At 34.8% G+C, this 24,616-nt stretch overlaps 7 protein-coding genes across 8 annotated transcripts; 6 read left to right on the top strand and 1 right to left on the bottom strand.

Moving 5' to 3' along the window:
- LOC104747375 (probable E3 ubiquitin-protein ligase RHY1A) lies at positions 1,432 to 2,766 on the top strand. Of its 2 annotated transcripts, none has more exons than XM_010469003.2 (3): positions 1,432 to 1,840; positions 1,930 to 2,042; positions 2,427 to 2,766. In XM_010469003.2, the coding sequence occupies exons 1-3, from the start codon at positions 1,658 to 1,660 to the stop codon at positions 2,713 to 2,715; spliced, it is 585 nt and encodes a 194-aa protein (XP_010467305.1). In that variant the 5' UTR covers positions 1,432 to 1,657; the 3' UTR covers positions 2,716 to 2,766. The 2 variants fall into 2 exon arrangements, with proteins under 2 accessions (XP_010467305.1, XP_019092419.1); XM_019236874.1 differs by having other exon boundaries at positions 1,442 to 1,840; positions 2,422 to 2,565.
- On the top strand, positions 7,474 to 8,167 carry LOC104747376. Its single transcript, XM_010469004.2, has 2 exons — positions 7,474 to 7,907; positions 7,998 to 8,167. Exons 1-2 carry the CDS (start codon positions 7,532 to 7,534, stop codon positions 8,087 to 8,089), a joined length of 468 nt encoding a protein of 155 aa, XP_010467306.1. The 5' UTR covers positions 7,474 to 7,531; the 3' UTR covers positions 8,090 to 8,167.
- On the top strand, positions 11,297 to 12,006 carry LOC104747377. The gene is made up of 2 exons (XM_010469006.2): positions 11,297 to 11,677; positions 11,766 to 12,006. The coding sequence occupies exons 1-2, from the start codon at positions 11,314 to 11,316 to the stop codon at positions 11,855 to 11,857; spliced, it is 456 nt and encodes a 151-aa protein (XP_010467308.1). The 5' UTR covers positions 11,297 to 11,313; the 3' UTR covers positions 11,858 to 12,006.
- Positions 15,989 to 16,852, top strand: LOC104748720 (ferredoxin--nitrite reductase, chloroplastic-like). Its single transcript, XM_010470318.2, has 2 exons — positions 15,989 to 16,494; positions 16,611 to 16,852. The coding sequence occupies exons 1-2, from the start codon at positions 16,125 to 16,127 to the stop codon at positions 16,850 to 16,852; spliced, it is 612 nt and encodes a 203-aa protein (XP_010468620.1). The 5' UTR covers positions 15,989 to 16,124.
- Positions 17,067 to 19,295, top strand: LOC104747379 (ferredoxin--nitrite reductase, chloroplastic). The gene is made up of 4 exons (XM_010469007.2): positions 17,067 to 17,436; positions 17,553 to 17,907; positions 17,984 to 18,272; positions 18,356 to 19,295. Exons 1-4 carry the CDS (start codon positions 17,067 to 17,069, stop codon positions 19,094 to 19,096), a joined length of 1,755 nt encoding a protein of 584 aa, XP_010467309.1. The 3' UTR covers positions 19,097 to 19,295.
- LOC104747380 (pentatricopeptide repeat-containing protein At2g15630, mitochondrial) lies at positions 20,505 to 22,662 on the top strand. Its single transcript, XM_010469008.2, has one exon. The coding sequence runs from the start codon at positions 20,531 to 20,533 to the stop codon at positions 22,403 to 22,405; it is 1,875 nt and encodes a 624-aa protein (XP_010467310.1). The 5' UTR covers positions 20,505 to 20,530; the 3' UTR covers positions 22,406 to 22,662.
- Positions 22,898 to 24,616, bottom strand: LOC104747381 (B3 domain-containing protein At2g16210-like). The gene is made up of 4 exons (XM_010469009.1): positions 24,459 to 24,616; positions 23,611 to 23,905; positions 23,290 to 23,528; positions 22,898 to 23,214 (listed from the first exon to the last, which is right to left on the bottom strand). Exons 1-4 carry the CDS (start codon positions 24,555 to 24,557, stop codon positions 22,975 to 22,977), a joined length of 873 nt encoding a protein of 290 aa, XP_010467311.1. The 5' UTR covers positions 24,558 to 24,616; the 3' UTR covers positions 22,898 to 22,974.

Raw genomic sequence — 24,616 nt, forward strand, 5'->3', positions numbered from 1 at the left:
TCATTTTTTTCTCTTTCTTTTAAGACCCATTTCAATAATAAATTTTATTTTTTCATCATCATCACTAATAATACTATAAAAGAGTTTATGAAATTCATCATTAATAAGAGAATAACATTCAAACAATGCATTGATTAGTGGTTAATAGATTTTTGACTACTCATATAACTACTCAATAGAAAAAAAAACATTCAAAACAATTAAAAGACACTATTGATATTTGCTAGTATAATCAAGAATCAATCACCAAAAACAAAAGAAAAATCAAAATATTGTTAGCAAAATTTTATATTGACTATTGTATTATTACTATCTTTTAATTTATCGTTGAAGTGTATTGTTACCAAAAATTATTCTTATATTTGTTTGTTTTTAATTAGTTTTCAAACAAAATTTCATATTTGATTGATTTATATTTTTTAAAATTTTAATTTATCATTAATAAAATTTATTTTGTCATTAAAATGTTATATAAATTAATTTCTGACATAATATATATTTATTATTAATACTTATAATAATAATAAAAATAACAGCTACAACTTTAAAAGTTGTTGGTAAACAATCAGATTTTAACAGTTAAAGTATCTACAGTCAAAGCATCTACAGCCAAATTCTCTACAGCTAAAATTTTAAAGTCAAAGTCTTTACAGCCAAAAGTAACAACCGTTACCAATCAGGGGCTTAATTAAATCAGATCGACTTAACCACCATCTAGGTTTTCTTTTCTTCTTCTGCACTTATCCTTATAAAAAATTATTTCATAATATAATTCTAGATTTCTAGGTGTTATTTACAAAAACTAAAAAAGAAATCCCAACATTAGTTAGAGTTAGCAACTTCTAATACTAATAAACAAGGACAACGCTATCACATCTAAAGATTAAAAAAAAAAATTTAAGCACTTGATTATAAATGGGAAACACATCAAACATACACTTAAATCACATCTACCTAACTTCCATTTAGGTTTTTCCTTTTTTTTTGCAATTCTCCTCATAGAATTTATTTAATACTCTCTCCGTTTCAAAATATAGGATGTTTTACCTAAAGCACGCAGATTAAGAAATCTTTACTTTTAACAAGTTTAACCAATCAGAAACAATACTGCATAATATAAAATACTAAACTAATTTAAAAGTTCTATAGAAACTTGAAAACATCTTATATTATGAAACAAAAAACTTCTTTAAAACATTTTATATTTTGAAACGGAGGGAGTAATATACTTTTTCGTGCTATTTATAACATTTAAATATTCCGACATTATTTATCTAAATGTTAATTAGCTAGCATCTTGATACTCTTTTCCTAAATAATGACTAGCTTTTCACATCAAAGTTGCAACATATGATGAATTCTAAGTTTTTTTTTTCTCATATTAACGTTACAAATTTAAGCAATTTGACGAACTCGTTAATCATAGCTTGTGATACTAGAGACGCAAAAGATAGACAAAAAGTAATAGAGTTATCTAATGAAGTACTAAAACTTGTGGACTTGTCTGCCTAATTAACCCATCTTTATATATGCCAATATTTGCTATCCTCAATTATTAGTAATATACAAATATAAATATTAGTAGTAGATGCCGGTCATTTTTTCTTCTCTCCCTCTCTCTCTTTCTCTCTGAGCAAATCCACAACAACACAAAGCTATGGCTGGTATGCTTCCCGGAGTTGAATGCGCAAGGAGGCGACGCTTCCACGGTGGTGCTCCACCGATTGAATCTTCCAACACGGCTGTGGCGGCGACGGCAGGACACGTGTGGACTAGGCGACCATCGTTCTCTCTCTACACTACCAATCATGAGAGTCATCAGGCACATGTCTCCTTCTCGGTATTAATAAAAATGAATGATATAATATATGTTTTAAAACATTTCTTTTGGGAGAAGATTAGAATCTTAAAGTTTATAAAAATTTATAGGAGAGAAGTGTTAGGAGCAAGACTTATGGAGAGGACAATGATGAGAAGCTCGACGGAGCAGTCAAAGAGGCGAAGCAGAGGCTGAACGAGCGGCTGAGAATCCCGCGTACAAGGTTCGACTTAGTTAAAAAAACGGCGTATGATAGTACACTCAACTCATAAATCACCTTAAAATGCGCCTTAGAAGCTTCAAAGCCTTTTTATAGCTCTATATTTTTCATGATAAGGACGCATGATGATGTCTTCTAATTCTAAACATGTGGTATCACATGAAGATATAATTGTGAGATCGCCTTTTGTCGGACAAATTATTGTATTATCTCTTTAGAGTTAGCCCCACGTTGGGTCAGGTTGGCGTATTTTAGCAAGTGTTATTAGTTGCGTGGTGTTTGTTTTTTGTAGTGGAAACTTCCCGGAAACTACTTGGCAGCTTCCAAGAAAACCAAAACTTTTGACATTACTCTCTCTTGAATTTTGTTTTCGATTTTTAAGTTCAGGCAAAATGGTAAAGACAAAGGAAATAAACCGGAGCAAGTGAAAGGTAAACCTCACGGGGAGTTACTGACCGAAGTGGTCGGGTTGAAGAAGAGCCGAGGAAGGCTGATGGAATGGTTCAAGTGGCGGGTCAGGGAACAACAAGACTGTGCGATATGTCTAGATCGATTCAAGAAGGGTGAAAAATTGGTACATTTACCATGTGCCCATAAGTTTCACTCCATATGCTTATTGCCTTGGCTAGACACCAATGTTTATTGCCCTTATTGTAGAACGGATATTTGGAATTAAATGTCATAATTTTTATGTCATAATACTAGGTCTTGTTTATGGCTTGCTAAATCTTAGTCTTTTTAGGAGTTTAAACATAAATGAAGTAACACTGATCGACAACTTCAACTTCATCGCCACGCCAAGAGTCTCTAATCCTACGCATCCGCTAACACAAACCCAAAAACTCACGCACACCCTTTTTGTTTTTATTGGGCTTATTTAAATAGTAAGACAAAAAGATTTGTAATTGAAAAACACTTTCACGTCTCTTTTGAATCATAACTTGAGATATCAATCATTTAGCCTATATAAATTCTCTTGACTGGTACTTTCCTTCGTTTCGCATAAGTGATCCAATGTTTACCAACTAGATCATTGCAATAGTGATCAAAATTGCTATCAATCCTTTGCGCTAAAACAACAACGTTCTTTTTAAAAAGGCTAAACTCTAGAAATTGAAACTTAAAAAATTAATTTGTAAGTTCATCCAAAAAGGCTAGACTCTAGAAATTGAAACTTAAATTTTTTTTCCAGAGAATACAAATATATGAAGTTTAGATGAATCTTTATCTTTAGTGCTAATTCTCGAGACAAATGAGATGTACAACTACAACATGTGTCTCGCTGGTTGTTTTAAAGCTTTAAAATGGGAAGGTTGGGTGAATACAAGTTTACTAGGTACTAACCCGCGGAGAACCGCGGGCTGAACATTTTTTTAATAAAAATTTGTACTAATTTATTTTATTATTATATTATTTATAATAATTTGTCATTAAAAATTTGGTTTGCTTATATTATAATTTTTGTATTTTAAAATTGTTTATTGAAAACCTGCTAATAAAACATTTGTATGTGATGAATAAAATTTTTTAAACATTTGTCAACTAAACACAATCTTTACTAACATGTAAAAAAGAACAACTAAATATAGCTAGTAAAAGTTCTAAAAAGCCTCTTTGAAAACAACATTCATTGTTTTTTTTTGTAGCTTCTTTTTCTTGTGTCTTCTTTTTCTTGTCTGTAATAATTCTAACCCGTGGTGGAAATTTTTTTTGATAAAATTTGTAGCTGTATATTTTATGCGATTTGGTTTTTAAAATCTTATCTGTTAATTTTTTCTTAATTACGAATTAGTTTTGATTCTAATAGATTCTTTTTACTTTTCTACAATTTATTTTATTTGATGTGTCCCCGATTTTCATTTTTAGTTAATTTTATTTAATTAATTAATTAATTAATTTTAATTAAGTTTTTTAATGGCAATTGAATGTAGTTTTTACACATTTTAAGGTTAGTTTCATATTTGTACTTCTCAATTAATATAGTATGATAAAATTTGTAGTTGTAGATTTTATTTGATTAGATTTCTAAAATCTTAGCTGTTAATTTTTTTTTTAATACAGATTAGTTTTGATTCCATTAGATTTTTTTTTTACTTTTCTATAATTTATTTTATTTAATGTATCCCCGATTTTTGTTTTTAATTAATTAATTTATTAATCTTAATTAAATTTTTCTAATGACAACTAAATGTAATTTTTTACACATTTAAAATTAATTTCATATTTGTATTTCCCAATTAATATAGTAGGATTTCGTGTCTTTTACCCATATGATGGGATCTTATTTACTATTAAAAATCTCTATATATTCTGCAAATCTACACTTGCAAGCCTACAAGGTAGCCTCGTAACTACACATATGCTCTCCCTTTCTCAGCATCACGTACGTAGTAACGGCTCAAACATTTACCTCTGTGCCAATTTTAAAATAGACCTTTTAATATATATAAAATTATAAAAAATTCTATTTCTTTCGACCAAAAGAAAATTTAGTACTATTTATGCATCATTTTCGCAATTATTTTTGAAATCCTTTTGTTCCTAAACAAAAAATTATATGGACCCCCTTTTATTCATATTAAAAAAGGGTGAATTTGCCTAATAACCAAAACAAAAAAACCATAGTATAAAATAACACCATATTTGAAAAAATATGAAGATTAGGATGGGGGTATAACAAAATTACCATTTTAGTGTTTGCAGGTGATGGAGAGCATGGTGGCTCTTGGTCGGAGACGGTGGCCGGTGGCCGGCGACCGGAGGAGATGGTGGTGGCGACCGGAAGCCGGTGGTCGGCGGTGGTGGTTTAGGGGAAAACTAAACCCTAAGGGATAATATATTGGGAACCCTAGGGGATGGTGGTTAAGAGGTGGAGGTGGTGCCGACGGTGGTCCAGTGGCGGTTTGGCGGTGGTCCGCCGGTGGTCCGCCGATGTCCCGGAGGTAGTCCGGCGGTGGTCCGGCGGAGGTCCGGCGGTGGTCCGGCGGTGGTCCGGTGGTGGTCCGGCGAAGGTCCGGCGGTGGTCTGGCAGAGGTGGTGGGATGGGCGGTGGTCGGAGGTGGTAGGAATGGTGGTGAATGAATGGTGGTGGTGGCTGGAGATTGGATCATAGAGGGTAAATCATGTCATTAATACATAAAATATAGAGAATATAGTGCATACATGGTTAGTATGGTTAGTTTTTAAATTATAGTATTTTTTTGGGTTATACAGCCCAATTCCCCTAAAAAAAATTGGACCTCTTTTATTCATACAAAATAATATTTTGGATCTTTGATACCGGGCGATGGCATTGGTCGTCCATATAGTTAAGCCAGCACTGCACGCATGCCATTCAAGTTGGGCTTTTCATTTCTTCAAGTTGCTCTCTATCGACCACCGGATCATAACATATGGCTCTTGTTCAAATAACCAAAGAAAATTTCTAGTTAAATTATTTAGTGACATAAAATGAGTTTTTAACAAGAGATAGTGGATGTGTTCGTCACGGCCAGATTTCTTTAAGCTTTTTTCTAACAACATTTTCACCACGAGAAGACAAACATATAGATGTTTGACTTCACTTTATCAGATACATGATTTCACTATTAGAGATGTGTAAGTGTTGTGAAGATTCATACTGAAATAATCTGGCAGATATTGTCAAAATAATATGTTCCATGGTTTGAGGGGAGAGTTATTGTACGTTAAGTCAATCCCAATTCAAATTAGTAGTCAAAAACATATATGTGTGAGCTTCGCCACATGACCCATAGCGAACAATATTATACAAATGGAAAATTGATCTGGGCTTGTAAAACTATTAGGCTAAGGACCTATATTGTAATTAGGCAACTTAACATATGTGTTTAGGTTTAACATACTGTAATCTCTTGTAGTATATATATCTATCTTAACATCAATAAGATTTAAGCTTTCTCTCAACTTTGGCAAAAACCCACATTATATAAAAAAACTTTTAGTAAACTTAATAAGGCAATAAATTACCTAAAATTTTGAAGGTTAAAGATACCAGTTTGAGGTNAAAAAAAAAAAAAAAAAAAAAAAAAAAAAAAAAGATACCAGTTTGAAAAAGAAATCCAAAATTTAGATGAAGAGATAAGAAAAACGTAGGATTTGTAAATTTTTGTTTGTGACTCGAATAAAAAATAAATAGGCATATATAATGGTTTAGAAAGTTAATCCGATCAATATGTTTAGTAGAGACACTAATCATGATTGAAGCTTTGAGAGACCATTGCACTAAAGAGAGGGTCTTGTAAGAGCAAAAGACAATCTCATGTAGTTTTTTCATCTCGTTTGCAGAGAGAAAATGATCCAATACATCGTAAAGTTAGAACCAACATTTCATACATGAGTTAAGATCAATCCAAGTGAGCAAATAATGGACAACATGGTCTAAACACGGTTGCCATACTTGCACGGTTACACCTAATTTATACATTTTGTTTTCCAAACTTCTTACTTTTCTTGAATGGTGTTTAGATTAGATTAGTTTACAAAGAACCATTCATTGTCTTCCGGAAAAGTTTGTCTTTGGCATACACAATGGTGGTTAAACAAGTAATGGTAATCAAATCAGCAAAAACCCGACAAATTTGCATCTTTTTTACTCGCTTGACCATAACTTTCGTTCGGTTTCTAGGCATGTGCCAGAGGTGCTAGAGCACAGAGTCCATTCAAATTTTTGTTTTTTTTTCTTCACAAAAAAGGGTTCAAAAAGTTTTACTTCAGAAAAACGTAAGGAAAATGACATTTTTTCTATTTTCCCAGCTCAGGGACCTCAATTTTCTTGAGCCTTATATAACCCACTTCTCAAAAGAATATAAAATATATTCTTAACTTTTTTTTTCTGGACGTCTCTCAAAATTGTCATAACTTAATTAATAGAAAAAATTAAATAATATTGAAATTGGTTCTTATAGAAGTTTTTTTTTTCTTTCTCCTTTTTGTTGTCAAAAAAAAAAAAGAAGTTTTTTTCTGGTCAGCAAACCATTTTCTTAATCATTAAGAATGCAATATTTTAAAAAATATAATGCATAAATCTTTTACTGCCTAAACGGTCTGACAAAAAAACTAAGAAGGTTATCTTTATACTAAAATTTCTTTATAAATATATCTCAACAAGATGTTAATTCATTTCTTAAAAGTCCCTCTATATAGAATTCAAATAATTGCTGACACGTCACATACTGTATTTTTCAAATAAAAATCTATTGAAATTTAATATTTTCTTTATATATTCACATTTTAGAGATAGAGTTTCTCCATTAAAGGTAATATAACTGGAATGTGCTGGCGAATATGTTCCTTATTAATACTAAAACAACCCCAAAATATGGATTTTAATATGGCTTTACCATTTTAAAAAACTAATATAAAAATTTAGGAGCCTACCCTTTCCGAAACCATATACTTTTTCTTACAACATTAAGATTCTGGTGTTACAAATCAGAGAAATGGCTCTTACACAACCAAAAGAAAAATAAAACATGGCCAATACAATGTCGAACCACAACGCGCCACAACTGCCCAGATCACTAATGAAGCAGCACTCGTGGTCACCAGACATGAACCGCGAGGAGGCTTGGCTTCGTAAGAAAAAGAAACGGCCATCCAATCTCCCTTGTCGCAGCAAGAGCGTTACGAACGACGATATCGAGGAGCTTCAAGGCTGCTTCGAGCTTGGGTTTGGGTTTGAGACAGAATCACCTGATTTGAATCCAAGGCTCTCCCAAACAATACCCGCTCTCGATTTGTACTGCGCCGTTCATAGACAATACAGCAACCATTTGTCTCGGACGTCTTCATTCACGTCAGAACATGAAGTCAGCAACTCCAACAGCACCACGACAATCGTCGACAAAGGTATGTCAGTATGTGTGAATTCTAGTTTCGGTATCAGTTTTTGTTTGTTTATCTGAATATTCTCCGTTTTTGAGGAGCAACTTAAAAAAGGTGATGACCGGAAGACGATGAAGCAGAAGCTTAAACAATGGGCTAAGGTGGTAGGGTTTTCGGTGCGACACTCCTCTGGGAAAACAAATTGATGTCAGAAGAATGACAGTTTTTGTAATATAATGTAAAACAAAAAACTCTAAAATGTTTCGTATTTGAATGATAGTGGCTTAGACACTGTCTTCTCCAAGTTCATTGTGAACCAATTTAAAAACAAAATTATCGATTGTTGTTTTGTTATGAGTGTTTCTTTCTGTGCTCCATTTTGTTTCTAGTAGCACCTGAATCACTGCAAAGAGCACCAGAGCCGGTCCTAAGGCACAAGGGATGAAGTAATCGTGTTGGGTCCCCTAATTTAAGGGTCATCAAAAACATTAATATATAGATAGTCAAACTTTTTTTTTTGTCAACCGAACATTAAATTAAAAGAGAACTCCAAGGTTGGTTGCCCAAACCGGAGAGAAGTAGTTTCTGAGAGTAAAGAACGTGATGAACAGGCAAGACAATCTGCCCTCACAATTGTCGAACGCGGAATCCTGCGTAGTATGAAGCCGGGGATGGAAGATCTAAGTAGACTGAAATCATCCAACAGGTTAGAGAATGCGGGTCATTCATCCGGAGATTGCACCATCGCCACTAGCTCTGCACAGTCAGTCTCGAATAGGGAACAATCAACGCCAGCCGCCAGCAGGGATTCTATAGCCCAGATAAAGGCTTGTAACTCCGAGTGTAGGGGTGAGGGGGTTCGTCTATTGCATCTTGCTCCCAAAAGTAACACTTTGTCCTCTCTATTGCAAAAACACCAACCCAAACCCACAAAGGGTTCAGACTCCTTCTAGGATCCATCAACCTGACATCGCGGAGAAGGTTCCAGATTTTCCAGAGGTGTCGAATAATCCATGGCTCTGCCTGTGAATGACCTTGCCTCCTCCCACAAAATTTTATCATTAGCCGCCTGGTTTATAATATCTAATGGCGCCGCCTCCGTACCTTGAAAAACCTTTTTATTCCTATCCTTCCAAATTGACCATAAAATCCAAGGTAATCGAAAACAAATATCTGAGACACTCGATTGAGATGTCACTCGCCAGAATACAAAATCTAAATTAGAATAAACTGAGCCATAGGGGAAACCATCGGATGTTAACGAAACCGGAGATAAATCCTAGATCCTACGAGACCGAGAACACTCAAAAAGAGCATGATTTATCGTCTCAGCCACCAACCCACACCGTGTGCAAAGAGTATCGCACCGAACACCCCTATGAGCTAGCCTTCCAACACCGGAAGAGAACCGGACGCTATCTGCCAGAAGAAGTGTTGAACCTTTGAGGGAACGTCAAGTTTCCAAACTTGTGCCCTAAGGGCCATACACGTCGGTCCGGACTCAACTACCTTAACTAAATCACGGGCTAGCCGATATCTCGATTTGATCGTATATTTCCCTGATTTAGTGTAATGCCAAATTAATCGATCCGGTTTAAAGGATTTACTGATTGGCATAGCCTGAATAATCTGAACATCCTCTGGATCCATAAACTCCTCAAGGATGAGCAGATGCCATTCCATAGTGTGTGGGTTGATCAAATGATTAACCATTAAATTAGGATGGAGCAGTCTCCCGCGACCATTAGCAGGTCTTGGTTGACTATCCGGTATCCAAGGATCTTTTCATACCGAAATATCACAACCAGATTTTAATGCCCATCTTGCTCCTTTTTCCACAAAGCCTTTCGTTGAAAAGACATTCCTCCAAGCAAATAAGGGAGAGTATGGCTTTTTGGCCATTAGAGGAAAAATGTCATATATGATAAAAAGAAAAAAGAAAAATACGAATCGAATGATAGAAGCAAAAGAAATTTTAAATTTAAAAATTAAAATTTTGGCCAGCCTTATACTAGATCACTAGAAACATAAAATTAAAGTTAATACCAAGAAGTTTATTTTCCTCTTCTCTCATATATACTTCTAAGCCATATTGTTTCTCAAAAAATAAAAGATGTCCCTCCTCTTCTTTCATTTTTAAACTAGTAGACTACGGAACACCCAAAAAAAAAGGATTGAAGAGTTCAGGTTTTGGAGAATTAACAAATTCTAATAAGAACACAATTTCTACCAATAATCAAAAACATATGAAAAATATATATACTGTATTATATAAATTGTAATATGCTTGATGATATCATCTAGCTATTTTTTAATCCGTTCTACTTAATTCATTCTGTCTATCTTATGCATAATGTCAGGCCCGGCCCACCCATAAAGCAAGCAAAGCAGCTGCTTTAGGCCACACGATATAAAAATATTTTTAAGAGATATAATTTTCAAGAGATTAGTTGGATCTGCTGGATATATGTCATGCATTTATGAGGCAAGTCTTGAGTTCGACTCGATACAGCATCAACTCTGATGCAAGCTTCTTTTTACGGTTTCAATTTTTTTTTTACAGTTTTTTTTGTTTTCGTCTGCTTCGTTTACAGGTTTTTGGTTTTTTTTTTTTTTTTTTTTTTTTTTTTTTGCTTTTAGAGTAGTCGAACTTTTTTTAATTAATTTATTATTTTTTAGTTTAATTTCTATTTTTATCAGTAAACTTTACAAATATTTGATTTAACTTGACAACTAGATATATATTCAACTTTTTTAAACAAAACTAATATTTAGAAATTTGATACAAGTACATCGATCATTGCTGCTTCTAAGTAAGCTTTTGTTTTTTTAATTATTTATTCTCCTTAATCCTTATTTTATATAATAATGTCAACTTTTTTAGATTACCAATGATGTCTATCGAGAAATATCATCGAAAAATTTGACTATAAGAAGCTAATCAATAAATTTGTTGCATACAAGTTAGAAAAAATTAAATTTTATATTGTTTTACATTGTTAAAGTATTCAATAATTTTTTAAAATCTTTTCAGTTATCTTTTAGTACTTTACTAAAAAAAATTTGTTACTTTTTATATAGAAAAATAAATTATTTAATTATACTTTAGGCCACCAAAATTCAAGAACCGGCCCTGCATAATGTGATATCTAATTACGAAATTAAATAGTAATGTTAAATATATCAATTTCAATTTTTTTTTTTATAAATATTTTTCCATATGCGTGGTTAAATGAGTTATACTCAAATTATATGGAAATGTATGGTGATAAATGAGTCTTATATGGTATAGTAAATTGAATAAGCGTTTCAATAAAACATACTATAGTATTATATAAGTACTGTATGTACTGTTCTCGTGTTTTATATAGCCTCATATGAAGTGGTTCTTACACACTCAAAAGGCAAAAAGAAAAACCTAGCAGCTACAATGTCGAGCCACAACCAGCCACAGCCGCCAAAACCTCTGATGAAGCAACAGTCTTTGCCAGCGGAGGTAAACCGCGACGAGGCTTGGCTGCGGATGAAGAAGAGGCATCCATCTGATCGCCTTCGTCGCAGCAAGAGCTGCATCACAAACGACGATATCGAGGAGCTTAAAGGCTGCGTCGACCTAGGGTTTGGGTTTGAGCCAGCTTCTCCTGATTTTAGCCCGAGGCTCTCCAAAACCATCCCAGCTCTGGATTTGTACACCGCAGTTCACAGACAGTACAACAACCACTTGTCTCGGACCTCGTCATCTGCGTCGGAACCTGACGTCAGCAACTCTAGCACCATGACTATTGTCAACAAAGGTGTATATATGTATTTTTTTTTGGAATAACTTCTTCGTTTTTCTTTTTTTTTCGTTTGTTTGATTTTAACTAAGTTAATTTTGAAAAGGTGATGATGGAAAGATGATGAAGAAGAAGCTGAAACAATGGGCTAAGGTGGTCGCGTGTTCGGCGAGGCACTCCTCCGGCAAACCAAATTGATGAAATAAGAGTTTCTTCTAGTTATGTCCGAAGAATGGCACTTTTGTAATATAACAAAGTGTTCAATTAATGTTTGTATTCAACCGTTAGTCTGAGTCAAGTGAGGTTTGTGAAGTACTCAGGATAAGACAATGTCTAGTACCGTCAAACTTAATATGAATAAAAAAAACCTTAATTATTTTGTTGTTGTTTTGTTTCAACGTTCATATTAATTTTATGGAATAGAAAATTTACATATAACTTTTTCATTATTTTATATATTCAATATTTATAAAATTATCTTAAATTTTTTCGTACATAGACAATATTTCATATTTGCGGAATTAGAAATATAAAGTACCAAAGTGATAAAAGAATATCACGACAAAATACCGTTAGCGCTAGTTCACAAATCACAAATATTAATGACGATTACCGATCAGAAATAATTAATTAGGTACTGTACTTTAAAGTTTGTTTTAATTTTATGAAATATATAACTCATATATAATTTTTTCAATGATTTTTCTTCTCTATATTTTCTATTCAATATTAACTATAAACTTTTCTAAAATATAATCTTTTTGGACATATACATTAAATCTTATTTGACGTAGGAGTATACATTACATAAATGACAAAAAAATATAATTAACGACAAATCGTTAATTCATAAATCACAAATATTAATGACGATTGTCGATCATAAACGATTAATTATATTTTATCACAACTGGTTAATGAGTGATTATTATACACTGCTGTAATATCGACTATTTACTGTTAAGTCGTCGCTATTATGTTAATATATTTTTAGTAACGAAATAAAAGTCCATTAATTAAAAAATCATATTCATATCTGAAAAGTATGGAAATTAAAAATTAAAAAGAACAAATTTAAATCGGATAGAAATAATATAAATTTCAATCATAGTTTTTTTTTATAAAAAAGATTGTATAATCCTTTAGGAACTTTTACGCCAAATGCTCCAAAATTGTATCTTGGGGAGCTAATATTGCTGTCTTAATTAATGAAACTTGGCTTTGGTTGCAGAGAAGTATTTTATTTGAGATGCTTATCCAATTCTGCAATTAGGCTTCTTTAAACTTTCAAGTGGCATTTATTTCATATAATTGCATTGGGCATCGGGGGAGACTATTTGGGCCTCCTAGAGAATGGTCTAACTCTACTACTCGAACATTAATCCAGATAATAAAACACCGAAACGTAGAGATGTGTATAATAGTCTTCAGAGGCTCTATAGATTTTAAGTTTGGTCAAGTTTTGATTTATGGATATTCACGTGGTCAAATTATTCCAAAAGATGTGATAGATATTTTTAGTAGCCAGGAGAGAGGAGGGAGTGTGGAAGCCACACGTGGGAGTAGCGGTGGAGAATAAATTTGGATGGATGGATGGCTGGCGGCTTAGGGCATTTCCACCCATTGTTGTTACTCTACGGTTACTTTACTAAAAATTTAGTGAATAAAAAATTAAAAATATTAAAAAGATAAGAAAGAGAAGAGAAATCGTTTCTCAGATTACCAAAAGAAGAAACGATTATCACACTATTAATACACATGGCCACTTATCATTGGTTTATATTTGTTTCAATTAAAATATATATATTTGTTTTTTTTGAGTAATGTTTATGAGTTCAACCGGTGGCGATGGTCTCAACTTGTTTCTTTTGTTATTTAGACGTCCTGAGAAGTCATACGTTATGTCCTTAAGATTTTAATAGCTACAAGAGCCACTAGCTATTTTTTAATTCCAAAGTGATAAATTTTGGATGACACAATCCTAAATTTTATTTTCTTTCAATCCTTAATAGTTATACCAACACAATCATTTCCTTCCTGAGCAATAGATTTGGGTCGAAAGCACTAGTTTAGACCGGTTTTCACTAATACCTGAATCGAATCAAACCCAATTTAACTCAAAAACTCGAATTTAATTTAAAAAAAATCGAAATAACCAGAATTTTGCTGTTGAAATTCAGAACCAAAATTAATCGTGAACTGAGCCGAATATTTTCATTTTTAGATAATTTCGACATGTATGTTTTAGAAAAACATAATAATATAAATTCGACATGTCTTTATTTCTCGGTTAATCGAATCAACCAAACCAAAGAACATATTGTTAATCGAATCAAACATAATCGAAGTCACATGCATAGTGCAAATAATCTAAAGACAGAAGTATGAGAAAATAAACAATGTTAACGTTTTGGTGTTGTCAAGAAAGAAGACGTTGCGATGATGTTTGGTTCATGTCTCTAGAATAACGCTAAAGAACGCCTATGACTAATACCTAATTAACAATAGATATATCATTTGTTTATTCAAAGTAGTCCATTCATAATACCACACACGACTAGATTGAGATGCTGCTTCACAACTTGTCTTAGTTGTTTAATCAAGACTACTTTTTTTTCTACCTTGTGATATTTTGTGATAAATCATTTTTACTTTAAATCTAATGAGCACATCAGCCTTGAATCTTCTCTAATCATTGAATCATAAACTTTTTATATATCCCTAATGACACAAATTGTTTTGGTAAAGACTGTAGTAATTTGTATACTAATAATATGTATTATATTCATTTAATATACTAATAATATGAACTATATTCATTTAAAATCGGATTGTTATTCAACCTATTAAAAAATTATGTATTGCGTCTTTGAATTTAGGCGTTACACCAATATTAAAATATATATATGATATTTATCTTTCAAATATAAGATAAGAAAAATATTAGAAATCGAATTATCAAATAATATCTCATGTTGAGTACTCATAATTAAAGGGAAACAAAAAAAGAAGTTATGATGCTAATTAGTATATTAACACAAAGTCAATGGACGAAGTGAATAAATTATATTATTAATAATACAAAATTTTAAATATATATTTTTCAAAATTTTTAAAAAAAGAATAAAACAAAGAGAGAAATCACAAGTGTCTGTTTCATCCTCACAACATACGCGATTCAGAGAGACTTGACCCTTTGGATTACTCAAGAGCTCATCTCTTCCCTCTACAAAAATGGCCGCACGTCTCAAACCTTCTCCTACCTCCTTCTTCCGCCATGACTTCTTTCTCTCTCACTTTCACAGCTCCTCTCCTCCCTTCTTCCAAACCCAAAAGATCCGTTCTTGTTGCTGCAGCTCAGACCACCGCTCCTGCCGAATCCACCGCATCCGTCGACGCAGATCGGCTTGAGCCAAGAGTTGAGTTGAAAGATGGGTTTTATATTCTCAAGGAGAAGTTTCGCAAAGGGATCAATCCTCAGGAGAAGGTTAAGATCGAGAGAGAGCCAATGAAGCNCAGAAGTATGAGAAAATAAACAATGTTAACGTTTTGGTGTTGTCAAGAAAGAAGACGTTGCGATGATGTTTGGTTCATGTCTCTAGAATAACGCTAAAGAACGCCTATGACTAATACCTAATTAACAATAGNCTCTTCCACCGTAGAAAGCATCAGTGTATGTTCTCTAATCCTCTGTTTTCAGTTGTGGGATCTAATAGTGGAAAGGTTTTGTCTTTACTCTTAATCGNTAGATTGAGATGCTGCTTCACAACTTGTCTTAGTTGTTTAATCAAGACTACTTTTTTTTCTACCTTGTGATATTTTGTGATAAATCATTTTTACTTTAAATCTAATGAGCACATCAGCCTTGAATCTTCTCTAATCATTGAATCATAAACTTTTTATATATCCCTAATGACACAAATTGTTTTGGTAAAGACTGTAGTAATTTGTATACTAATAATATGTATTATATTCATTTAATATACTAATAATATGAACTATATTCATTTAAAATCGGATTGTTATTCAACCTATTAAAAAATTATGTATTGCGTCTTTGAATTTAGGCGTTACACCAATATTAAAATATATATATGATATTTATCTTTCAAATATAAGATAAGAAAAATATTAGAAATCGAATTATCAAATAATATCTCATGTTGAGTACTCATAATTAAAGGGAAACAAAAAAAGAAGTTATGATGCTAATTAGTATATTAACACAAAGTCAATGGACGAAGTGAATAAATTATATTATTAATAATACAAAATTTTAAATATATATTTTTCAAAATTTTTAAAAAAAGAATAAAACAAAGAGAGAAATCACAAGTGTCTGTTTCATCCTCACAACATACGCGATTCAGAGAGACTTGACCCTTTGGATTACTCAAGAGCTCATCTCTTCCCTCTACAAAAATGGCCGCACGTCTCAAACCTTCTCCTACCTCCTTCTTCCGCCATGACTTCTTTCTCTCTCACTTTCACAGCTCCTCTCCTCCCTTCTTCCAAACCCAAAAGATCCGTTCTTGTCGCTGCAGCTCAGACCACCGCTCCTGCCGAATCCACCGCATCCGTCGACGCAGATCGGCTTGAGCCAAGGGTTGAGTTGAAAGATGGGTTTTATATTCTCAAGGAGAAGTTTCGCAAAGGGATCAATCCTCAGGAGAAGGTTAAGATCGAGAGAGAGCCAATGAAGCTGTTTATGGAGAATGGTATTGAAGAGCTTGCTAAGAAGTCAATGGAAGAGCTTGATAGTGAAAAGTCTTCTAAAGATGATATTGATGTTAGACTCAAGTGGCTTGGTCTCTTCCACCGTAGAAAGCATCAGTGTATGTTCTCTAATCCTCTGTTTTCAGTTGTGGGATCTAATAGTGGAAAGGTTTTGTCTTTACTCTTAATCGTTTAGTACATTTGGATTTATCTATTTTTGGTGTTGTTGTTGCAGATGGTAAGTTTATGATGAGGTTGAAGTTACCAAATGGGGTGACTACAAGTGCACAGACTCGGTATTTAGCGAGTGTGATTAGGAAGTATGGTGAAGATGGATGTGCTGATGTGACAACTAGACAGAACTGGCAGATCCGTGGTGTTGTGTTGCCTGATGTGCCTGAGATCTTGAAAGGTCTTGCTTCTGTTGGGTTAACTAGTCTACAGAGTGGAATGGATAATGTGNGACGAAGTGAATAAATTATATTATTAATAATACAAAATTTTAAATATATATTTTTCAAAATTTTTAAAAAAAGAATAAAACAAAGAGAGAAATCACAAGTGTCTGTTTCATCCTCACAACATACGCGATTCAGAGAGACTTGACCCTTTGGATTACTCAAGAGCTCATCTCTTCCCTCTACAAAAATGGCCGCACGTCTCAAACCTTCTCCTACCTCCTTCTTCCGCCATGACTTCTTTCTCTCTCACTTTCACAGCTCCTCTCCTCCCTTCTTCCAAACCCAAAAGATCCGTTCTTGTCGCTGCAGCTCAGACCACCGCTCCTGCCGAATCCACCGCATCCGTCGACGCAGATCGGCTTGAGCCAAGGGTTGAGTTGAAAGATGGGTTTTATATTCTCAAGGAGAAGTTTCGCAAAGGGATCAATCCTCAGGAGAAGGTTAAGATCGAGAGAGAGCCAATGAAGCTGTTTATGGAGAATGGTATTGAAGAGCTTGCTAAGAAGTCAATGGAAGAGCTTGATAGTGAAAAGTCTTCTAAAGATGATATTGATGTTAGACTCAAGTGGCTTGGTCTCTTCCACCGTAGAAAGCATCAGTGTATGTTCTCTAATCCTCTGTTTTCAGTTGTGGGATCTAATAGTGGAAAGGTTTTGTCTTTACTCTTAATCGTTTAGTACATTTGGATTTATCTATTTTTGGTGTTGTTGTTGCAGATGGTAAGTTTATGATGAGGTTGAAGTTACCAAATGGGGTGACTACAAGTGCACAGACTCGGTATTTAGCGAGTGTGATTAGGAAGTATGGTGAAGATGGATGTGCTGATGTGACAACTAGACAGAACTGGCAGATCCGTGGTGTTGTGTTGCCTGATGTGCCTGAGATCTTGAAAGGTCTTGCTTCTGTTGGGTTAACTAGTCTACAGAGTGGAATGGATAATGTGAGGAACCCTGTTGGTAATCCTATAGCTGGGATTGACCCGGAGGAGATTGTTGATACTAGGCCTTACACGAATCTTCTTTCACAGTTTATCACTGCTAATGCCCAAGGCAATCCTGATTTCACCAACTTGTGAGTTCACTTTTTTGAGTCGTTGATGCTAAGATTGAGTATGTGAATGTATTAGTTAAAAGGGTTTTTGTTGCAGGCCAAGAAAGTGGAATGTGTGTGTGGTGGGGACTCATGATCTCTATGAGCATCCACATATCAATGATCTAGCTTACATGCCTGCCACTAAAGATGGCCGGTTCGGATTCAATTTGCTTGTTGGAGGATTCTTTAGTCCCAAAAGATGTGAAGAAGCTATTCCTCTTGATGCTTGGGTACCTGCTGATGATGTTCTTCCACTCTGCAAAGCTGTTCTAGAGGCCTACAGAGATCTTGGAACTCGAGGAAGCCGACAGAAGACAAGAATGATGTGGCTTATCGATGAACTTGTAAGTACATTCTTCCTCTTGCAATCATTTACTTAGATTTTGAAGTTCTTGATTGTTGATTTTTTCTGCAAATAAATGTATAGGGTGTTGAAGGATTTAGAGCTGAAGTAGAGAAGAGAATGCCAAATGGGAAACTCGAGAGAGGATCTTCGGAGGATCTTGTGAATAAACAATGGGAGAGGAGAGATTATTTTGGAGTCAACCCTCAGAAACAAGAAGGTCTTAGCTTCATTGGCCTTCATGTTCCGGTTGGTAGGCTACAAGCTGATGACATGGACGAGCTTGCTCGGTTAGCTGACACCTACGGCTCAGGCGAGCTTAGACTCACGGTAGAGCAAAACATCATCATCCCAAATGTGGATTCCTCGAAAACTGAAGCTTTGCTTCAAGAGCCGTTTCTCAAGAGCAGGTTCTCCCCTGAGCCATCTATCCTTATGAAAGGCTTAGTTGCTTGTACTGGTAACCAGTTTTGTGGACAAGCTATCATCGAGACAAAACTAAGAGCTTTAAAAGTGACAGAAGAAGTAGAGAGACTTGTATCTGTGCCAAGACCGATAAGGATGCATTGGACAGGATGTCCCAACACTTGCGGACAAGTCCAAGTTGCGGATATCGGGTTTATGGGATGCTTAACACGCGGCGACGAAGGTAAGCCAGTTGAGGGTGCTGACGTGTATGTCGGGGGACGAATAGGAAGTGACTCGCATATTGGAGAGATCTATAAGAAAGGTGTTCGTGTCACGCATTTGGTTCCATTGGTGGCTGAGATTCTAATCAAAGAATTTGGTGCTGTGCCTAGAGAGAGAGAAGAGAATGAAGATTGATTCAAAAAGCTATTGGATTCTTAATAAGTCAAGAGGCCTATATGAATGGTTCTCTGGTTTCAGACTATGATACTTGATACTTGTATTTGTGCCCATCATTTTGGGTTTTGTAGCTCCCCCTTTGTTTGTAACTTTGTAACTTTGTCCTTGGTTGTTTTGTAATATCTTGTTTTTATTAATGTAGTATAAATTCTGATTCTTTGCCGTAATTCTTGTCTTGATGCAACCTAAACATTTGATTTATTGACGTGATCACCTGAATCAAAGCCAAATCAGATATAGTAACCAAAATCAAATTAAAATACTACAATTTATAAAACACTGTTTACGCGGGTAGACAAAATATACAGTATATTGAATTTAGTTAAAACTAGTTACAACTAATTGATAAATAAGTAATACATTGCATATTAATTTTATATTTTATTTGATATATTTTTAACTGGAATTAAAATTTCATGCACTACATCTTATAATATGATTTAGCTTTATATTACATCATCAGAAAATCAGATTTTAATCTTATATATCCTATATTAATGGATAAGACATATTTGGTGCAAAAAAAATGGATAAGACATATAACTTTCATATCAAAAATAATATGTGCATCATATCAAATTTATATTTTACTTAGTATTAAAAAATAACTCAAAGACAATAAAGCATAATTAGCAAAGAGAAAAATTTTAAAATACTAGAAATCTAAAATTATTATAAATATATATTTTTATGTCAAATCTCATAGATAATTAAAAGTTTTATTTGCTTTCGGCGAATTAAAAGGATGATTAAGAAAAATCATATGATCCTAGATATCTGTTTAAACTAAAATAAAAAATTTCGATAACCCAATTCAAAATAGCCGTGGTCGCAAACTCACATGGTGAAACTATGAGATTAGTCGCACTATAAAAGTTCGGCTCTCTGATTAGTAGCACTATAAAATTCCTAGTTCACAAAACAACGTTGTTTTTTCAAATTCACGACCACAAATTTAATTGTCAAGACATTATATTGTTTATGTGTCGTCTTAACGAGCATTTGTTGACAATACAATAACTCAATTTTCATGATTTAGCGTTTTTACGGTAATTAGTTAGTAATGTGGTTGGATTACCGCGGCAAATACACTGTTTTCTCAAATAAAAAGGAATTTAGTTAAAATACGATAAAATAACAGCGGCAAACACATCGTTTTCTCACCGAAAAAAAAAAAAAAAAAAATTAGTTAACAAACTACTGAGATATTTTTACCCAAAAGCAATGAATTAATCTCGGTTTTGTAATTATTTGAACCAACAATCCGTAATCTACTACACTAACATTAAACCGAAATAACCAATCCCAATTTAAACCGCGAATTGGACCAAAAGATTGCATCATCATCACTTATAAACCGCGTGAACCTCTTCAATTCGTCAACCCTGCGCCATGAGAAGATTCACATTCCCCCGCCACCGAATCTCAATTCTTTCCGGCACCGGCTATTCTCCTACCGCCTCACGTCTCTCTTCTTTGGCCCTAACGTCAACCACCGAGTCAGATTCACCGCCGATAACTTCTGCTACTTTGCTCGACTCGATAAAATCTTCTCAGTGGCATTTCGTCGAACACCTTGCAGACAAACTCACACCTTGGCTTGTATCAACAACTCTGCTCAACCTCGTCAAGACTCCTGATTTAGCCTTCAACTTCGTCAACCACATCGATCTTCGTCGCCTGGACTTTCTAACACAGTGCTTAGCCATCGCTGTTGTCTCTAAGCTCTCTTCTCCCAAACCCGTTACTCAGTTGCTGAGAGAAGCTATTACGAGTCGTAAGAACTCAGTTATAGACCTTTTCGATGAACTGGTGCTTGCCCGTGATCGATTGGAGACTAAAAGCACGATTCTTTTCGATCTCCTGGTCAGATGTTGTTGTCAACTGAGAATGGTTGATGAAGCCATAGAGTGCTTTTACCTGATGAAGGAGAAAGGTTTTGATCTCAAAACTGAAACTTGTAACTGTATTTTGAGTTTGTTATCAAGGTTGAATCGTACAGAGAGTGCTTGGGTCTTCTATGCTGATATGTATAGGATGGAGATTAAGTCAAATGTATACACTTTCAATATAATGATCAATGCATTGTGCAAAGAAGGGAAGTTAAAGAAGGCCAAAGAGTTTTTATGGATCATGGAGAGTTTTGGAATTAAGCCTACCATTGTTACTTACAACAGTCTTGTTCAAGGGTTTTCTTTGAGAGGACGAATCGAAGGAGCTCGTTTGATTATCAATGAAATGAAATCTAAAGGCTTTCAACCAGATTTGCAGACGTATAACCCGATTCTGTCTTGGATGTGTAATGAAGGAAGAGCCTCTGAGGTGTTGAGGGAGATGAAGGGGATTGGGTTGGTTCCGGACTCTGTTTCCTATAATATTTTGATCCGTGGTTGTAGTAACAATGGGGATTTGGAGACAGCTTTTGCTTACAGGGATGAGATGGTGAAACAAGGTATGGAGCCGACGTTTTATACTTACAACACATTGATTCATGGTTTGTTTATGGAGAATAAGATAGAAGCTGCTGAAATATTGATAAGGGAGATTAGAGAGAAGGGTATTGCATTGGATTCTGTTACTTACAATATACTCATAAATGGATATAGCCAGCATGGAGATGCAAAGAAAGCATTTGCTTTGCACGATGAAATGCTGACCGATGGAGTTCAGCCTACGCAGTTTACTTATACGTCGCTTATTTATGTCCTATGTAGAAGAAATAGAACGAAGGAAGCCGATGAGTTGTTTGGGAAAGTTCTAGGCATGGGAATGAAGCCTGATCTTGTGATGATGAACACCTTGATGGATGGTCATTGTGCTACAGGGAACATGGACCGTGCGTTTTCACTGCTGAAGGAGATGGACAGGATGAATGTCAATCCTGATGATGTGACATACAATTGCTTGATGCGAGGGCTCTGTGGTGAAGGAAAATTTGAGGAAGCTCGCGAGTTGATGGGGGAGATGAAGAGAAGAGGAATCAAACCTGACCACATTAGTTACAACACTCTAATAAGTGGTTATAGTAAGAAAGGGGATACAAAACATGCTTTTATGGTTCGGGATGAGATGTTGAGTCTCGGATTTAATCCTACTCTTCTCACCTACAATGCTTTGTTAAAAGGTTTGAGTAAAAACCAGGATGGTGAACTCGCAGAGGAGCTACTAAGGGAAATGAAAAGTGAAGGCATTACTCCTAATGACAGCTCCTTCTGCTCTGTCATTGAGGCAATGTCTAATTTGGATGCAGAAAAATCTGATAATTGATTGGTCATGGCAGATTGAAGACCATTGTAAGCTTAGGCCATGATCTTTCACCTAAGAGATGCATTTTTTAGCTGCTAACTCATCTGAATGATCTCTACTTCTGTTGAATACTGTAACCTGGTCGTTTGGGACACGAATTTGCCTGAGAAACTTGATTGTACCGAGTTATTATGTAACCTCTAAATCTGGTTCGCAGGTTCTAATTCATTTTGTCGGTTTAGGTTCATACTTTTTTCAGAAACTTTATTTTATAAATATACCTCTGTTAGATGAACAGNCAGACTTCGGCTTTTTTTTTTTTTTTTTTTTTTTTTTTTTTTTTTTTTTGCCTTGATAGATTTTGATTCCTGAATAACATATTAAAATTAGTCAGAAGCATATCAAGATCCATAGATAAGATAATAAGAAAAGTTAGATACCAACTTAAAATTGGTCAGAAGCATATCAACCAAACTAAAGTCATAACATAAAACTTAAAGACAACACCATTACAAAGTCTTTGTTCCTCAGTGGGTTCTTCTCTAAGACACCCCTCACATCCATCATTATTAGCGAGTAGCGACTCTCTCTTAGGGTATGGAGACAACAAGAAGCAGCTCTTTTGGTTTGATGAGTGTAAATTCGCAGGTATGGCCAACAGCAAGAGGGTAATCCTTACACAAACGTAGCCATCCAGCAGAGAAAATGTCATGCGTCTTTCTTGGCAGATAAGCCACATCCCATGACCTTTTCCCATCTGGATGATGGATCTTGAACGTTGCCTTCTTTTTCGGAATATGATGATAGTTTGCAAAAGATTTTGGTATCAGCTGAAAAACAAAACAAAAAATTGTTTTGACTAGGGAACCAACCACATATTAGTGTCTTGCTTTGTCTTATCGTACCAGGTATTGTAGCAAGTATGGTCTATTGATTATTATGGTGAATTTGACAGCAGTGGAGGAAGAGGTTCCTGGGACACCTCTCCCGGGACAAACCAGCTTCTCGGCCCTCTTAGAACTTTGGGATCCTTCAGCTGGCTTCTTCCCAAACTTGAGCTTCCTACCATTAGATTCAGCTGCTCTTGTCAGGTCCACGACATCTTCCCTCTTGTCATCTTCCTCTTGTTCTATTTCGATACTGCCTGTTTCATCATCCAAAAGTAAAGAATCAAAATGACTTCATCCAGTTCACTGTTTCATAATCCGAAAAGCAAATCTTCTTACTTGAAGAAGCCAAGAAGGCTGCGGGTTGTGGAGGTTGGATCATCTCCTTGCCGTCTTGCTTAAAGATCTTCACAGTAAAGTCCATCTTCCTTTTGTGAGTGAAGGTAATAAACTCACTGTGTCCCAAGGCGTTGTCACTCACAAACTTCTTCCATCCGGACTTCTCCATAAAGTAGAACCTCGGGTTTTTGGAGATCCCTACTTCCCAAGAGCGTCCCCATTGCGTTCTTATCTTCATCTTACAGGAGAGCTCTTTGTCCGAGAAGCTTCTCGTAAAGTCATGAGGAAGTGCTCGCTTAGGTTATGCGAATAAGAAGAAGAGACAAAATATATAAGAAGACATGAAATGAAAATAGTCAAAATATAGTGAACTTTGTTCCATCAAACACAAAAACAAACCCAACAAGATTACAAGAACACAGGACAGAACTCACATCAAGAAGAAACAAAGGTGAACTGTAAAGCATAGATCCACACATTCCAGAAAGAGAACTTAGAGATTCAACAAAACCATGTTCGTTAAAGATAAAAATGGCAGTGACTAGTGAGGTTTTTTTGAGACCCTTAAATACAGTTGAACAAAAGATTCAACCTTGAAAACACAGCTCACATTCAGACAGAGAAGCAACAAAACTAGTGAGTTATTTGAGACCGCAACGAAAATATCCTACCTTTAAAACACATGTAACAAGATTAAACCTTTTAAGACAAGACCCATTGTTACAGAAAGCTAACAAGATTCAACCTTTTAGGACAAGCAAGACTCATTGTTACAGAGAACCAAAAAAGTATCAACCATTTTCCAAACTAAATTGTAGAAGAACAAAAAGAGTTTAGAACCATGTTACCATGTATTCTGAAGAAACATTTACAGTCTGAAGAATCATGAAGAAGCTTCCGTTATTCCTTTCTTTTATGACCCCAAGAAAATCAGAGTTCCTTGTCATCTCTCTCTCTAGTTAGAAAATCAGAGTTTCTACTACTTCCTCTCGTCTCTCTCTCTCAC

Source organism: Camelina sativa, chromosome 15 (assembly GCF_000633955.1).
Source record: "Camelina sativa cultivar DH55 chromosome 15, Cs, whole genome shotgun sequence".
NCBI lineage: Eukaryota > Viridiplantae > Streptophyta > Magnoliopsida > Brassicales > Brassicaceae > Camelina > Camelina sativa.

Excerpts from the sequence above, each read along its gene's own strand:
- LOC104747375 (XM_010469003.2), top strand. The coding sequence starts at position 1,658 with ATGGCTGGTATGCTTCCCGGAGTTGAATGCGCAAGGAGGCGACGCTTC. Across the intron at positions 1,841-1,929 it reads AGGCACATGTCTCCTTCTCG|GAGAGAAGTGTTAGGAGCAA; the intron begins GTATTAATAAAA and ends AAAAATTTATAG. Across the intron at positions 2,043-2,426 it reads CTGAGAATCCCGCGTACAAG|GCAAAATGGTAAAGACAAAG; the intron begins GTTCGACTTAGT and ends TTTTAAGTTCAG.
- LOC104747376 (XM_010469004.2), top strand. The coding sequence starts at position 7,532 with ATGGCCAATACAATGTCGAACCACAACGCGCCACAACTGCCCAGATCA. Across the intron at positions 7,908-7,997 it reads CACGACAATCGTCGACAAAG|GTGATGACCGGAAGACGATG; the intron begins GTATGTCAGTAT and ends AACTTAAAAAAG.
- LOC104747377 (XM_010469006.2), top strand. The coding sequence starts at position 11,314 with ATGTCGAGCCACAACCAGCCACAGCCGCCAAAACCTCTGATGAAGCAA. Across the intron at positions 11,678-11,765 it reads CATGACTATTGTCAACAAAG|GTGATGATGGAAAGATGATG; the intron begins GTGTATATATGT and ends AATTTTGAAAAG.
- LOC104747379 (XM_010469007.2), top strand. The coding sequence starts at position 17,067 with ATGACTTCTTTCTCTCTCACTTTCACAGCTCCTCTCCTCCCTTCTTCC. Across the intron at positions 17,437-17,552 it reads CCACCGTAGAAAGCATCAGT|ATGGTAAGTTTATGATGAGG; the intron begins GTATGTTCTCTA and ends TTGTTGTTGCAG. Across the intron at positions 18,273-18,355 it reads TGTGGCTTATCGATGAACTT|GGTGTTGAAGGATTTAGAGC; the intron begins GTAAGTACATTC and ends ATAAATGTATAG.
- LOC104747380 (XM_010469008.2), top strand. The coding sequence starts at position 20,531 with ATGAGAAGATTCACATTCCCCCGCCACCGAATCTCAATTCTTTCCGGC.
- LOC104747381 (XM_010469009.1), bottom strand. The coding sequence starts at position 24,557 with ATGACAAGGAACTCTGATTTTCTTGGGGTCATAAAAGAAAGGAATAAC. Across the intron at positions 23,906-24,458 it reads ATGTTTCTTCAGAATACATG|CGAGCACTTCCTCATGACTT; the intron begins GTAACATGGTTC and ends GCATAACCTAAG. Across the intron at positions 23,215-23,289 it reads CATACTTGCTACAATACCTG|CTGATACCAAAATCTTTTGC; the intron begins GTACGATAAGAC and ends TTTGTTTTTCAG.